At 37.2% G+C, this 17593-nt stretch overlaps 1 protein-coding gene across 13 annotated transcripts in view; it reads left to right on the forward strand.

Annotated features, from left to right (window-relative positions):
• The first annotated feature begins 1472 nt into the window (after positions 1 to 1472).
• LOC106179863 (A disintegrin and metalloproteinase with thrombospondin motifs adt-1) overlaps positions 1473 to 17593 on the forward strand; it is a 53344-nt gene continuing 37223 nt past the window's right edge. For 4 of the 13 annotated variants that reach the window (XM_087008918.1, XM_087008921.1, XM_087008923.1 and 1 more), the window contains exon 1: positions 11524 to 11670. In XM_087008918.1, coding sequence (XP_086865044.1) covers positions 11560 to 11670 — 111 coding nt within the window. In that variant the 5' untranslated portion in view covers positions 11524 to 11559. Of the gene's footprint in view, positions 1808 to 11523; positions 11671 to 17593 lie in introns of those variants that run through there. The other 9 variants (XM_013563653.3, XM_087008929.1, XM_087008924.1 and 6 more) reach the window with 4 other exon arrangements.

Below are 17593 nucleotides of genomic sequence, written 5' to 3' on the forward strand. Positions count from 1 at the left end.
AATTATAAGTCAAGATGTCAACACTTACAGCGTGTTTTAACACTCACTTAGGTCTCCATCGGAGTTTGAAAAATAATTCCTATGTCGAGAGAGTCGGCGCAGAAGGTATCACTTATTTAAAGGCACGTGAAGAGCGTGAAATATAACATTTTAATTTCCTGAAAATGTCAACTTTTTCCTTTAGTCAGTAAGGAAAATCATATCCAAAACCGTTGACAGAACTACGATAAAAAAAAACCGTGTTTGAATTATTAGTTTCAATTTTTTAGATAGAGACTGGTACATTTCACCCGTGGCAGTAAAACAAAAAATTTAGAAGTACTTGTAGATTTAGTTTTTTTTAAATAATCTATTTGAAAATAGATATAAATTTCATCAACAATTTGGGATAGGATGTAGGGACTACCCTTGTGATGAAGGGATTTTTTTCTTTTTTTTCTTTGCTTTGCTTTTTAAAGGTCTAGCGCGCATTGTATGCCTTAAAAAGATTTGTCAAATTTTTAAACACTTCTTTCGGTATTCATCAGTGCACGACTCCATGCAGCCAACACACTTGTTAACGTGCCTGTTGTGGGTCATGGAAATGTCTCTAAGATGCTTCTAGGTTCACGATCATACCTAATCTTGGAGCATTTTGAAAACGGTTGTCAGCGTTCATTAATGTCGTCGTCTGATCGTCTACTGCAGAACGTAACCATCTTGTCGACATTGACTTCTGCGTTTGGTGCAGGTGAGACAGTGGCAACGCGAGAGCCAAACAATTCACCTTTTCGTACTTAATCTTTACAAATTTGTCATTAACAGGCATTAGAAATCTGCAAAAAAGTTTATCTCAGAAAAAATACACTGGTTATAGCCGTTTACCATAAGGCAGCCCTTTTTTTCTTCTTTCACGATCAAGGGTATGCGAGTGTTCTAAGCAGAGCAGCATAAAATAACTTAAACCGCACTTTTTGCCGTTAACTTTGGAATCTAAGTGTATCTAGGCTTAACATATTCGGTTATATGTTTACTTTAGATCTTTTTTTGGTTCCTAGTGTCTTTTATCTTATCAAACAGCTAGCCCATAAAGACGCCGCTAATAAAACGGTCAGCAAGATGCGTGAGAAAGTATCCCAAAGTATTATTATCTGTGGGGAAAAAGCTTTGCCTTGTATCCAGATGCTAATTAAACGTTTTTGACTTAGATTTATGCCACCGTTCAGACGTGAATCCTATCAGGTCTGCGCAACGCGTCGTAAGGTCAAAATACACGTGTAAAATCGCTCTGAAGTCTACATTCACCGGAAAATGTATGTACAATTTGCATTCTGTGTCATCCTAGTTTGGGACTACATTTAGTTAACCGTTGGGGTCCTGGAACCTGAATGTTTGAAGTGATCGTGAGATTCATGAATGATTTTTTTCTGGATCTAACTGATCGTAAATAATCAGAAAGAAAAATGACATCCCCAATTACGTTATTTAACGTTTATGCTCTCAGACACCAGGTTGCTTTTCATTAATTGCGCATGCATGCCACATCTTGGTATAAAATAAGTTGCGCTTTGAAGCTATGGTGTTAGGATATTGTTACTGTTGCTGTTGCCCAACGCGAGAGAGGGAAAAAGATATACGTGGACCATAGTCCGCGTGGTTTTCATAACCAGACGAGTATTTAGGGCTCAGCCTGATAGAGTAAATACAGTCGGCACTTCTAGCGGACTTACTGCACGTTTCAGTCATGGACTCCCTTTGGGCAGTTGTGTTTTTTCTTGCGTCTCTTTACGTCACTAATGGACAAGACCACGGAGTGATTGATATAACGGTAAGAATCCTTACCATTTTCAATGCAGAAGGTTTTGTTTTATTTGGTTTTTGTAACTCTATCGCAATTTGGCATATGTTTATGTTTCTATATTTGCAGTATTTACTGGACTTTTGTCATATATGTGGCGTTAACTGTACACAAATGTGCATGAGTAAATAGAAAAGGTGTCTTGTACAATTTTTCACGTTTCATTCGGCGCTCTTTTTCTCGGTATATTGCTTCTTCCTTTGACGTAGAAATGCCATTGGTGAATAAATAGATACAGAAACTGAGAATAAATCAAACGAATTGGACTATTTCTTGCTCAAAGTAAGACAAATGTTCGGACCGCACCTTTGATTTGTAATCATCTTTCTGACTGTTATTCATTCAAAAGAGAAAGCAAGTCAAGGTGACCAAGCACATAATTTCATAAGCTTGTGTTTTTCGTCTAAGTAAAGCCAAATATATATTTAGCTATAATTTTCATATAAAGCCTGAAATCTATCAAATATTCAGTAAAATGTAAGAATAATGTAGGAAATACGATGTACTCAATACAATTGTTCGAGTTAAGATCGTGTATAGAAATTACGTTAGGTTGAAACATCGTTTACTTTTTTTGGATCTGCGATGACACAATGTAGCCCTTTTTCCAAGAAAAAAAGTGTTTTGTATTGAACTTCATATCATTTTTGCTTTATTTGTGCTGGTTGGAAGGTCAGATTGGAATGTCGAATACGTTGAAATGATCGAAAAAGAATTGAGCATATACACGTACAGACAGATAAGTGGAACTAATTTTTACTTGCGGATAACGAATACATTCCAAATCCAAAACGAATTCAATTATCGACGCGTTGATTTACGGCACATAGATTTCGAAAATTCAGTCTGAAAATAAAAGGAGATAGAAAATGAGACTGATAAGTAGAGGAAAATAGTATACTTTCAAGAGTGCATTGGTCTCATCTACTGGGAAGCTAATCTGATTTTTAAACAACTTGCTGAGAAATCATTTTACGTGTGATTAGTGCTAAGTGCTTCAAATGCTATTTCAATCCACACTGTCTATGAAGAATTTTTTCCGGAAATTTAAGACCATGCTATTTCTGTCAAGAAAATGGTAGATTACTTTCTTTAATGATCCCGAATCAGGATTTGACGATCTGGAGGCAGCGTTGTTTATTTTCATTTTTTCTCTGTGGTGTGTCTAGATCCGTGGAATCATGCAGAGGACGGCAAATCTTTTTTCATCGAAACAAAAAATAGTTATAAACTCCATTTCAAGGAATGGCGACTAGTAGGCTTATCTATGCAGAGTAGAAGTCGCCAAAAGTAGTCTTTCAAGGTCACTCCCTTAAAAACCTAAGATTTTGTGATTGATGCAACACAAGGTGAAAAGAAGTATTCTAAAGACATTTCCTAACTGATAAAAAAATCCATTTTAAAAGAAACATAGTTTTTTGTTGTTACAAGTTCATATCTAAATTAGATGTAAATTTGAAGTAGAATCAGATACTGGTAGATACAGAGATCGATCAATATTTGAAATATGCCTAGAATCGCCTATCTTTGAACGTACTTTTATTTTGCATCTCAGCCAAAGATTATTAGAAACTGGATTATGGAGGTTAAGGTAAGTGGACGAATGACCCCCCCCCCCCCCCTCACCCCAACCCTCACAAGCACACGCACGAGCGTGTGATCTCTCTCTCACATCCGCAACACATCCGTAAACACCAGTCTCCCATGTTACGACTCTCTTCTCAAGAATTAACCGCACACAATAAGAACACACGATTCTTTTAGAATCTCACCGCGATACGTCCAGAAAATGCACTTTCAAGCGAGTGATAGTTTATTCCACCAATCACGGTCTTTCATGGTTTGCCGATGCACCAAAGGTATTCACGTACACGTTTCACCATACAGATTTAAAACCGAATTCCAGTAACAGGTACCTGGTTATTCTTTCCATTGTTTGAACACGAAAACAGAAATGAATGTTCATTCACAACTCTGTAGGCCCCCATTCACCGTTGAAAGCTAAGAACTGCCCCTTGGTTTAATTTGTCTCTGCCTGAACGCCTCTTACCTCGTTCCATTTATTTTCAATGAGTTCGTGATGCATTGGCCAATCTGTACAAGAGAGCGGAACGCGTTCCTGTAGACGCACAGGGACTTTGCTTACCCATGGTAGCGTTTAGTTCAAACCTCAGAGCGTGAGGGGTCAGCTAAGAATTTAAAGAAAAACATGGTGATGACAAATGCTATGCGGGTTTGTTTCCATATGCGAAAGAGATACTACTGTGTTGTCAGTTTGGCGAGTTATTGTACATTATCTAATGTTTGTCATTTCATTTTGTTATTCGATAAGTCTGTTACTCTTAGGCGCTTCAGATATCAAAATAATTCGATAAGTTTACAATATTGTTATGGCTAATACCAATTTGACTTGACATGATTTACGATTAGTATGCTGGGGATGTTAATACTTTTATGGATTAAACTTTGGAAATGGTAGATGACTTAAGAGAAACGTAAGTAGACGTGCATGACATACACACACAAAAATGCTCAAAAACTTTCTGTTTCAAAATCCTGCGAAGTTCAGATCACAGGTGTTATAACGTGTTCGTTCGTTGCCGGACAAGAAAGAGACATACTAAGCAAATTACTTTTGACCTCTGTAAATAGGTGTAACATAAGGTATTAACTCATCCCACACGTGCACTGTACTGATCTTACAAGGATTTCAGTTATGTTATCACACCTGACTACCAATGTTCTGCAACCTGTTAAAGTAAACCAGATTACCTATATGTATCTTTAAACGGGTAAAAATGTTTTCAGACTTCATTACGGTGTCCGGAACGCGTCTTACTAGGGTTTTCAGTTGTCCAATCACGGTATTTTACCTTTACCGCACAATTCAATTAACATTTAACAGTATTATCTCACCTATTCTTTAGTGGTAAGGTTTGTCTCAGTGTATAAAAGTTTAAAAACGTCCATTTTGAACATGTGAGCGTGTTAAAATGAATGTGTTCTTGTATAACCTGTTGGTCAGAAATGGGTGGACTGGATAATACTCTCTTGGGGGTTTGAAACTTTATTTCAAAATAATTGCAACTTACACGGAAAAAAGATTGTTTCTTCCTTATTCTGTTATTTCATTAACAATCGGTTCAAGGGTGTGGTGTTCCAAGGAAAGTAATACATTTAAAGACGAGCCAATAAATCTTGGATACGGTTCCTTTGAAGTAAGGGTATTGAATATCCCCCAAACGCGTGTTTCAAAAATCGTACCAGATCCCAATTTGTTGTGTTCAATTAGTTCTTTTTGATCCAACCGCAGATTTGTGTTACAAATACACTCAGATGACACTGACATGTCATCACATATGTAGATAAAAAGGTAAGAAAGGAGACATTGATATCAGATTAAACGAAAATCCACTTCTTTCATATGACTGGTAAATTAGTGGTTCCCGTAATAAGTGAGTACACTTTTGACTGGTCATTAGTCTAGTTTGACGCTTGAGTACACTCAGACACAAAGCATGTTTTTCTTGTTCTCACTACCTCGTATTTGGTTCAATAACGGTTGATTGTTTATTATCTCTTGACAGTTCTTTTAGAAAATAACTGACTCCGCCTAATATGCAATTGAAATAGCGGCATTGGAAATTCTTGGGCAGCTCTCTCTCTCTCTCTCTCTCTCTCTCTCTCTCTCTCTCAGAGACCTAGGTCCAGTAGCTATTTTCAGAAAAAAAGGAGGAAACGCCGAAGCAGATTAAATTTTTATTAGATTCAATTTAATCCAAGTTGAGTTAAATGAGCCTAAACAAATACACACCTTACTTAACTGTGCAACAGCACAGGATGATTTATTTTGCATCTGCGCTTCAAGGCCCCTCATTCACCGTTGTGCTGCGGCAAAGCACTCATTGCGTTTTCGTTTTTCCCAGCAACCGCAATGTGGTGACGGCTTCTCTATTGCAATCATAGATAAAACAAGGCAGCATCAGCCTCCATATCAGGGCAGTGCAGTGCCTGCCTTCATGCCGGAGTTGACAAAAACATATGAAAGTTTTAGTCCTGACGTAATGAAGCAGAGATTTGTTTGCAATTCCCAATACAATCTCGGTATCGTCCCCCTTATATATACCGACTAGAGGAACTAACAAGTCATAATCAAGACTTATGTAATTACCTGTTCAGGTAATTCCGTTGTGTGTCAGAGTAAACAGACGAAACAATCAAGAAGTAAATCATATATGTGGATCTATTATAAATGAAAACTGTGAAACTCAGAAACTGAGATCCAATGAAACTATTTTCAGAGATCTCTAGAGTACTGGCTAGTGAACAAAATTGAACAAGAGATTGTAAGAGAATACTTGAGACCTCTGTGGCCAGAGAGTTTGAAAAATCAGTTTGCAACCCTGGCAAAGGGCAGGATGCTTCGGACAAGGCATTTGTGTGGCGTCTTTCAAATATCATCATTGCTGCATTTAACTGCACACTTACTGTGGAGAGGGCAAATGTTTTTCTTTCTCTAAATGGAACAGTATGTTTGCATACAGGCATACAGATGAACTGTTCATGATAAGGGCCTCATACAAAGATGCAGTTGTGTTTTTTCTTAGATTGGATTTAAAATCTTTTTTTAAGAATCTGATTGACGGTTGCTTTTTTATCCTGCAAGATAAATTTGCAAAAGCCTAGAAATGCTATTCCATGGATATCTATTTCATAGTAATTTTTTTTTTTAACTCATTTTATCATCTCCTCCCAAATGAAAATCTAGAAAAGCTTAATTGCCAATTTTAGCTGCTCAATTCACCTTATTGATCGAAGAACGTGTATCCAATACAAACATTTCCCAGAACTTAATTCAGAAACAATGGGCTACCATAAGCCGACAACAAGAAAAGCAAATAGACCTGCTATGAAAGCCTTAAAGTTAATGCACGTCCTGTGTGTCTCCCATTATATTCTGACAGGTTACACATTTTAAACCTTTTGCTCGAAAAACAAGGGTGGCTTATTTTTCTCGATGACCCTGTTAACAGAGCTCCAGCTTTAAGATAATATGATCAGTGCTCACTTCCGTGAGTTTACACGGGTCAGCTGAATGTTTTCTTAATGTCAGTTTCTTGAGGGCATAATGATCTTTAAAGACTTGATTGAGCGTTTATCTTCGTATCAGGGAGGGGTTATTTTCTATTATTTCTAAGCGCGCGTAAGTAGTTGAGTCTTTTCTCTAAGAGAAGGGCCAAAAGGACGTACATGTACTACATATTGGTAAAAACCAGAGGTCACGAACGAATGAAGGAGTCAGATCAAAATTTCTTCTTTTCGAATTTTGGTTAAGAAAAATTTAATAAATGTTAGCATAAATGCTTCGACGATATCCTTATTAATCGTAGGCACTTCGATATTTTGTAATCAGTATTCCACGGTCAGTGACAAACAGTTTAAAATCAGTTAAAAATTGTGTCAACCTAATTGGAACACTTTGTTACAGTTAAGTTAAACGGTACCTGCGAAATCTGACTGGTTAGTGCTTAATGGCGTCACCAACCATAAACAGGGACTTAAGCATTTTGAAAAGAAAATATAGTTAACCTGAATATCTAAGCTCGTCAGATTTTCTTTAGCCATGAAGAGGAGCTTTAAATGTTATGATGTACCCCAGTAAATAAAATGATTGAATGTGTAGGGCCTAGTCTGCCTAATACTTAATCATTAACGGCATCATCAATGTAGAAAACTGACGTATTTCTGACGTAAATTAATAGAAGTTTGAAGAAGTGGTTATAACAGCCATTCCTTTACCTCTCCTGGCCACAGGTACTGGTACGTGTGGAGAGTAGCAGATAAAATTGCATGTAATGAGTTTTTGGAATAATATATTTATTGTTATTCTTTCAGAAACCCCAATGTGGATGGCGATAAATAAACTCCAAATTTATATTATATAACCTTTTTGTTTAAGCAATAAACACAAGAAGCTGAAAATTAAGGGCTATCGTTACTGTTTACATAGTTCAGGACCATGAAAACGGACGTCCACTGTTATTGCGAGGGGAAATTAACTAAAAGAACGATTTTTCAATGTTTTCTGACAGATGTGGAGGCAGCAGGAAGAGGGTCCTTTATACGTGGGTTTGAAACCCGTGGTCAAATGGTCAATATTGGACGATTATCCTGACCAGATTCCTAGCTTCTGGTTCTAAGGCATTGGTGTGTGGGAGTAGATAAGGCATGCTACCCGTGGCATGGCTGAGGTCGATAATATTTTTACTGTTATCTAGATATGATCTTACGACTGTTTTTTCGGCATAGTTAAGAAAAGCAATGTGTGCCCCAAAAGCGAAATGTCCCAAAGTTTGTTTTCTGCTTTTCTGACGTGTGCACCGTGAGACGTCTTGTGTGTTAGTCACTACACGTCAACCGTACGTAGAAAGAATGTTTTCCTTTTTGGTATTTTTTATCCGACAAAGTGTGGTTTCAGCTTTGCCACTGATTTTGATTAATAAAAGCGCAATTGTGTTTTTTCACTTGACTTAAAAGTAAAGATTCGAGATTGATGTGGTTTATTGTATGAAGATGCAGACATTTATGCTATTAGAGTGTCATTAAATATACATGGTAATTTGGGTAAAGATCTTTTTTCACGTAACCTAATTCTTAACAGTAGTTCTACGTGTGGGGTGATTTTTCTTCTGACGGAGAACTTTGATTATCGGCACCTGAGATAAATGGAAGTGTCTCCAGACAGCGGACTATACAAAGACGATGTCGATAAATGATCAGCCCTGAAGAGACGTTGGTTAGCAGTCAATAGTTTTGCTTCTTATTTCTAAAGATTTCAAGTTTATCAAGATTACCCCCTTCGTTACTGAATGTGTATATTCCCCGATACCGTTTCCTACTTCCTCTACTTTTAGTACAGAATTTGGGCAGAATTTTTGCACTTTAAGTTAAGCAGCTTAATGGGTCCTACCTTTTGCCCTTGTTCAAAAATATAGAAAAGCGTTTTCAGTGATAAAATATATTCTTGATTAATTGAGTTAACTGAGTATCAGAATAAAGAAATCACTTAACAGGTGCACAAATATGTTGGCATTAATTAGCAGGTCTGACGTAATATCATGTGTATCGAACCAAATCAAGATGGTATAGGGCCTCGAACAATTTTAAACAGTAGTGAGACCCATGTTACGCAGTGCTTCCAGATTGAAGCCATTCTCATTGCGGTACGCTTGTTGTGATGTCCCCGAATTTTCACTTGAAAACACGTTTTTGTCAAAATGATGACCAAAAAATAGACTGGATAACCTTCAACAAGCGGGGCTGCGTTTTTAACGTTTTTAAAGTTATGAAAATGATAAAAAAGGCCTCGAGTATGAAAATTGTTTTGGTGCAGTAAGAAACTTTTTTTTCAATGTACAAATCCTGAAAGAGGTCACACTGACCTTAAACAACCGAAACCAGCGCCATACCTACTTAGAACACGTAAAAAGCAGTCTTACATTTCCTTCCAATCCAAACAGCGTAAGCTACTGACAAGAAGCACTTGTAGAATTACTGGAAACTTTTTTGTTTTCTTTCACAAAATGATCTATGCTTCAACTGCTGCTTTAAACCTATTTGTACTATGTCAAAACCACGAGGGAGGGATTTGTTAAAAAGTTACAAACATGGTTCAACGTCAACCTATACCCTCTGGTTTGACCAGTATTTAAGAAAACAATCCATGCTTGATTTTCAGTTTAGTCTGTTTTATTTCGTTCAATACAATTCTAGTATTTTCAGAATAATCAACGAATCTTTGGATACACCGTACTTTTTCTTTCTCCGGTAGACAGAATGATGTTACGTGACGCTCTACCTATTAACTAAAGTGTTTACATTGAAACATTATAATTCATGAGTTTTATGGGAAGTGGTTAAGCATTAAACACGCATAACCACAAGTGACTATAGGAATATGATATTAGTTTGCACCTTTACACCCAATTACTATTTCAATACAGAAATCCTTTTATAGAAGAATTCTTTTAAAAGAAAAGAAAACAGGTCATCTCGTAGCAGGTCTAGGGATTATGTTCCAAAAAGGAGCGAATACACAGCATGATGTTGACTGCCGTTTAAATTGAGAGGTTTACTTTGCCCAAGTGTGTTTTAATTTTATAAGTAAATTGTGCAACGGGGAGGATAAACCATAAGTGTTTAATCGCCTGTCTTTACACATACAAGCTTTGCGGATCGTACATGTATCTTTCACTCTCTCTCTCTCTCTCTCTCTCTCGGAAAGAGATTTTTGCTCCCTTGCTAAAAATTTGTCATGTTTACACTTGTTAATTTCCTATCTAATCGCATACATATCTGTTCTTATGTTTTTTTATCGATTTAGAAAAACATTGACATTACATTGATGACGTTACGTTCTAGTAATTCCGGAGATTTTGTAAAATATCTCAAATTGATCAAATTTTTCTGACGTCCGTTTCAAGATTTTTGTGATAATTTAAGACCACTTTGTCCCTTCAATACGATATCCATTGGCTCAAATTATCTTTAACTTGTGCATTCCATCTGATTATAGTTAAAGAAGGCGGTCACGTTGCCCACGATCTCCTACTCGATCTATAGGCGTGCCCTACCCCCTTTTTGTTAATGGGATCGACACAGATTGATAGCCAGATGAAAATGGTCTGAAAAGTTACGCTGGACCCAACGTGACATAGCCTTGCCTTAACAAAAACCCAAGTTCAGCAGAACTATTTTTGCCTGGTCAGAAAGTCAAAAAGTTCTCCTGAGAAGTCACTTGCTGGGACAAGAATTATTGAAAAAGATAATTGTTCTAACAAGCTTTTGTTTAAAGCAAAGGTTGAAACCGTGGGTTTTGTGGTGCGCCACAGGAACCGGTTTTCTACCACTTGTCCTGGGATTTTGTTAACCATATTTTGGAAGTTCAAGCTTTATTTCCGGATAGTTAAGGTAATGAATCCATAAATCAAAGAGATGTTCGTTTGTTTGTTGTGTTTTTTGATAGTTTGTGTCGAAAGAAGAGACAGGCCTAACAGACGAAGTTTTTAAGTCTCAGGCGTGTGTCCCTTCGAGCTTAGCCTCTTTCACGTGCTTGTGGCTCATGCTGAAATTGAGAAGAGAGCTTATGTTTTGCCTAATAAAAAATAAACACTTAATGATACTTTTATTTTTCATGATATTTCCTTTGTGAAGAGATTAATCATGATTTGATGATTTTATTTCTTTGATATTGTAATATTTCCTTTATACAAATTTTCCAATTCAAAATAAATAAATGAATAAATAATGTCTAATGTCAACATGAAGATCAAAAAACCTGATTTTCATAACATGTCAAAGTTCAACATTTTGCATTTCAAAATAAATAAATGAAACCTAAAGTCAGCATTTAGAGCAATACATATGAATTTCATAACATGTCAAAGCTCAGCCGAAATCAGTCTTGCCATGCTATATTCTAACCGCTCTGGAACCGCGTGTAGGAGAACCCACGTGTTCAACTATGACGCTGAATAGTCCTGACAGTTATACACGATGACTTAATTTCCGCAATAAAATATCGACGCTGATATTTTAATTCCCACCCCGTCACACCTTGGCATAGAATAAAAGTCGAGAAAGTCAGGTCAGATTTTGAGAAACCCTGCTGACGAAGGCATTGAAAAGCACGGTATACTTAGGATACTAAGGAAGAAAAGAAGATGGGACGTATTTTGATACTATTACTTTTTGCTGCCCTTATACAGAACGTCGGTACACAAAGACACATGGGTATAGACAAGCATTCTGATGAGTATAGGGCCCACCATTCGGTAAGAGTTTCCCAAAATTTTCTTCTTTTCATTCAGACATACCCCAGGCACTCAAAGATACTGCATATCGCTTTTTTGAAATATCTTATTAAAAATGAGTTTTATCTGTATATTGGATTATAAAACATTTGACTGAAGAAGTATTTTTGCATTAACAATAACAGTAGGAAGATGTTTGGTTTTAAGAAAATGAAGATAGTAAAATATCGAATTATTCTAGAATAGGGTTATTTTTGATTAAATATAGAAACGCTGGCCACAGTTTATACAGATTGATTTTGGTTACATTGTTTTTGTTATGGCAAGGAGTCGAGTTTTGTAGTTGAAAAATGATTAAATTTGTAATCCTTAAAAGCATACAAAGTGCAAAAGTTGTAAAAAGGGAGTGTTGCCAATTCGACTTCTTGATTAATACTTGTAATGGATAGACGATGAAATTCGCCCAGACCGAACACTTTTCGAAAATGAATCTAGAAACTGCGTCTAGATTAGCGTTTTCCATTGATGCAAAAAAAAAAAGGTAAAATAGACCTTGGGTATTAAAAGAAACGGTCGTAGCGAAGATGCGATTTTAGCCCGCTTAACTAAGTGGGCAAGGGCTTAACTTCGAAGTATCGCCTCCACTTCACCTGTAGTAACAGTAAGAAGGAAAAAAACAAAGGTTAGCCGTTGATTTGGACTTCAACATTTCACAGTTTTCAGGTTAAGGTTTTGTCAGTGCAAAGGTAAAAGACTATATGTGAAAAAAATTCTCCTTATGCTAAAATTACTTCAACTCATGTCCGTGTACAAAAATACGTATAATTCCTCAGAAACTTGAAAGAGACCTTATGAAAATATTTGATCGTTTTTTTCCTTCTGCGCAGGAAAGCCTTTTTACGCATAGTAGGCTTGTTCAAAGGTCTGTTCATTCTCCTTTGTATTTCAAACAGAGAGAGAAAAAGTATAATCAAGTGATTTCAGTTATCTTCCCATGGTGATAGAATTGATGGGTAGATGGATAAATAGATTGATAGTAAGAGGGTGAGATAGATAGATAGATAGATAGATAGATAGATAGACAAATAGATAGATAGATAGACTGTAATCAATTTACTTGTTCAAAATACATGTACAATCGAGATGACATTCTAGTGTGTAATTTCTATTGTATTATCCCCTTTTCTGCCCTTTTGTGTAGCACGTAGGTGGCATAGCATTCCATTTCATCACATAAGACAGTGGTCTGTAGCAGCAATAAGGGGGTCCCCCTGGGCATAAACCTGAAGACCCTGGGGTACCCAGATATCAGAATCTCCCCTAAGCTTCTTCCAAAGGAAAGCAAAGCGGTAAATGTGGCACTGAAATTCAGGGGCGGATTTAGGCCGTCTTCTGGGTCTTCCGGAAGACGGTCAGATTTTCAAGTTTACATTGTCGGGCATCTAATATTTTCTGTCGGAAGACGGTCAAAAATGGAGGATGGATCAACAAAGATAATTTGGAAGACTGTCAGAAAATATATCTGGATCCGCCCCTGCTGATGAAAGCTAAGCCTTTGCCTACTGCTGGCTCACTGTTGTTAAACCGTTTTAAGACAGGCGCTCTACAGACAGCTAGTTCTCACAAAAGGAGGGGAGAAATTCCCCGGGGCCAGAAGGAACTAACCTTTCTACAGTAGAGGAGAAAATTGAAGTATAGGAAATATGCTCTATATTTGAACCAATTTATTATCTCCCAAAACTTTGCTGATTTTGAATGTTCCAAAGCAGTGTAGTATGGGGACACGCCCTTGCCCACTCTGTCTAAATCTGTGTATATAGCCTATAATATATATGGCGTTAGATCTCCCCCAGGTTTGAACCAAAAAATGTCACCCCTGATGGCATCGAAACTGTCAGCCCAAGGTATACTAGTAACTGGAGGGAGAAAAGCAAACAGGTTCTTTTTATCAACTTTTATTACGTGTCCTCCGCGTGATTTTTTCGTCGTTCTTTTCTTTTTCTTTTTTATGCTCTATAAACTTATGGAGATCTATCTATCTATCTGTCTATGTGTTGTATTTACCTCTGCTACAGCCAAAGAAAACTTTTCATCAGCATTACAAATAAATTCGAAAAAAAACCCCAAAACTTACTTCAATCGATTTCTTTCGTCAGCTACAATAATCAAAGCGTAGGGACATGAAGCAATGCGCATATCAAACATTCCAAATTGCCATATTATCAAAATTTGACCACATATCAATTAAGCCCAAAACTTGTTTGTTTTCTCGTCTAGCCCTCCCGGCATCTCCTTAATTAGCAGGCGAATTAAATATATACACAGACATACACACAAACGCCCACAAAAAAGTACTATTACATCACAGGAAATTCAATTGAAGTTAAACAAAGTCTCGGTTACCTTTTCAAGATGGATCAGTTTTACGTTAATGCGAAACTCACATTCAATGGAATTTTTTTCTTTTTTGACATCGTGTTAAGATATTCCTCGAGACAATCTGCTGAAGAGTTGACAGAGGAGAGCAACGCAAGCTGCAATAAAATTCAATTTGTAAACATTCTAGTAATTGGGTAAGTCGTAAAAACCGACCCAAAATCAGCGAAACAGCATTCGCCCGCCCAAGACAGGAAAAAAGAACCAGCACTTGGCATATTTATGGGATAGGTTGATTGTATCGATGGAATGAAACTAGTTTGGGTTATTAAAAAAACGGCAGCTTGCATCTGACGTTTTCCAGTTTTAATTGAATAATCGTACAAACACGCATCCTCAAATTTCTGGAGGTTATCGTAAGAACTTTAACGACATTTCCCAGCGGTTTTAAACACTGTGTTTATCGGTTTGATAATTTAAACTGCAACCTCTGTACAATTGAAATAGTTTTATAATTTATGATAGCAAAAACAAGCTAGCGCTGTTTTTTCCCTTTTTTTCCCTTTTTTAACTAAGATGAATGCAATTGCATATAAGTTATCGGAAATGTTAAACGCAGAGCACGCGACAGGTTGTCACGACAACCGTCAATCATGATGGTAGCCAGCGGTTACGCTCTTTAACTACAGGTCTCGTTACACTTCACAGTGACTTCTCTAATTGTAACATGGATGAAAAATAAAACCTAGAAGGCTGATATTTAAAAAAACACGTACACTAACAGGTGGTCTCCGATGACAGCAGCGATGTAAAAGTCATTTTTGCACCTGGGTTCATTCAATCTTGCGCAATGCTTGCTCCCTGGAAAGGTGTCTGTATCAACTGGCATTTATCATATATTTTTTAGAACGATCGGTTATTCTCCGCTTTACGTGACACTTGGTTGAGAAAAATTCGAGTAGGCACAATACCGTGATCGAAAGGGAATTTATATTTTCTGGGAATAAGCGCGTCACCCTTTATACCAACATGGCGTATGATCCTAGGCGGTATTTAAAAAAATCTTTGAAACTGGTCAACTGAAATGAAACTGCATTCAGGTATATTTATGTATAATCGTACATCCCCAGCCCTCCATTGATAAAATAGTACCGGAGACCTAACCATTAAAAAAGAGTCACCTTTTGTTGGTATGCAGGGAAGGATCAGCACTAGTCTAATACCACCTTTCCCTCGACTCTATCGCAATGTAGTAGCGATACTTTTTCTCCTTTGTCAATCACAAACAAGGAATTCATTTGTAATGATTATAAAAAGATATTGGTATAATTGGTAAATATATTGAAAAAGAGGTGTTTATTTGTGTGATGCAGTTAGTCCTGCACTGCAAATCTTAATTGTTCCAAATGGAGATTATGTTTATGAAATCAAAGGGACTCGTTGAAAAGTATCACGTATCTATGACTGTAGATATCGCATTATTGTTTGAACTCCAGTTTTTGCAGGAAAGAATTTCCTTCGTTGTGGGAGGTTAAGAATAGTGTGTAACTTGTTTTATTTTTCTTACTTAAAGCACTTGGGCGTGCAACATTATAATGACTAACACGACTATAAAAGGGGGTCATACATGACGAATTGAGACTCGCGGCGAATGCTGATTTAACAGAAAATTGTAATTGTATCATTTTTACAATTACCAATTTAGGATAAAGGGGATATTATAAATTTAAGAGTTTAGCCAGTTAAAGTAAAAACGTATTGGTGGTCAGTGAATAACCTGTGTAACATTGAGACGGATGACTTATTGGTAATCAGTGACCCTCGGTCATCTGAATCAGACAAAAAGTTTAAGCCGACAGTTGGCTGTGCCTGCTTAAGTCGTCAGTTTTAGGCCTCTGCACACGTGATAGTTAGCTTGGTGTTGACTGGTAGGGTGTAACGATGTCAAATTCTACTACTACTACTACTACCATTAATAATAATAATAATAATGATAATAATAATAATAATAATAATTATTATTATTATTATTATTATTATTATTATTATTATAAAAATACTGCAGTTTGCAGCTGTTAAAATGTCATGTCTGCAGTCAAGAGGCTTTTGCACTAAGCTGCATAAGTGCAACAAAAGGTGTTTTCCCAGTGAAAATATGTTCTCACTAGTTGGATATGACACCTACAATTTTTATGGGGTAACTTGATGGCCACTCCCCTACCGCCCCGAATGCTACCCCTTCACAAAAAAGGTGCAAAATAGTGACAATCACTACATTCATATGTAAGCTATAATTAAAAAGAAACAGGGTAACGTCGTCGCGAGTGTGGTATTCTCTTTTTTTTAAACAGGCACAGATTTTTTTTATAACACGCCAAATCCAAACATCTTCTCCGGTTAAGCCTACTTCCAGACATTCAAATTAAAGACACATGTAATATACTCATTTACGGTCAATCTTTAGCATCCGTCGTTGTTTTATATGTCCGATGGCATATTCCTCCATTAAGGGTAACAGAGTGCAATTTTCAAGTCATATATATATCGCCATCCTGAGCAACACAAGCTGGGTCGTTTTTTATTAAGGCAACATGAGACGCCCACGATTTTTATTAAGTTAATTCAAACGGACATCAGAATGTGCGTGCGTGCGTTTGAGGGGTGGAGGAGGGGGAGGGGGAGAGGGAAGGAGTGCTGGAAATCTTATGAGTGTATCAATACTTAAAACAGGAAATATTTCGCGTAAGAAAGTTTCCCTTTAAGATGTGACTGCATTGTTTTTGCTGTTCTCCTCATTGCAAGATTCAGCCATTGTTTTCCACTACCCATGTGCGCGGAAGAGTGTTGAAACTGTAACGTTTCTTGTCATCGCTACCACAACTACCGGGATTTAGTGTTTATATGGACTACTTTCTTATAACCTCCATTATGAACTTGTAAGGTTACGTTTCTATTTGGACGTGTGTGCGGAGGAATGTTAACAGGGCTTGTCACCAGCCACACGCTTACAAAGTCTTTAATTTGACTACAAAGCATCTGGAAAATAACACCCAAGATGAATGCAACAATGAAAATACTTACTATGTCTTATTATGTAATCAGACGCATTTCTTCACTTATAATTGTTTACTTTTCTTATACTAGTCATCGCTACAGTGCCAGTCAGCTTTTATGCCGCTAACAACAACAGGGTCCGTGTTTTGAACTTTTTTTCGTAGATCAGAGTACTGGCTTCCGTCAAGTATCCATGCCTTCCAGATGTGTCCTCACCATGTCAAAGCTTTTACTTGTCGTGTTCGTCACAGGCGGTGTGTCCCTATGAATGCTCAGACGCACGTCGTAGTCACCTCACTAAAAATTATCAGGACTGATCTTTTTTCCAACTGCAAAATGAATTTGGATATCCGATAAAATTGTTATTTGAACCCGTCCGCCAGCCTTTCACGCGGCGATTTGATAGCTGACGGGAAGATCTAGGTAGCATGCCCCATCCCACGCCCGTGATGAGTGTCATCTTCTCCTCCCTAAAGTAGGCTTCTTATGGAAGCGTGTAAGGGTCACAACACCA

Source organism: Lingula anatina, chromosome 3 (assembly GCF_051362555.1).
Source record: "Lingula anatina isolate TDL-2025a chromosome 3, LinAna3.0, whole genome shotgun sequence".
NCBI lineage: Eukaryota > Metazoa > Brachiopoda > Lingulata > Lingulida > Lingulidae > Lingula > Lingula anatina.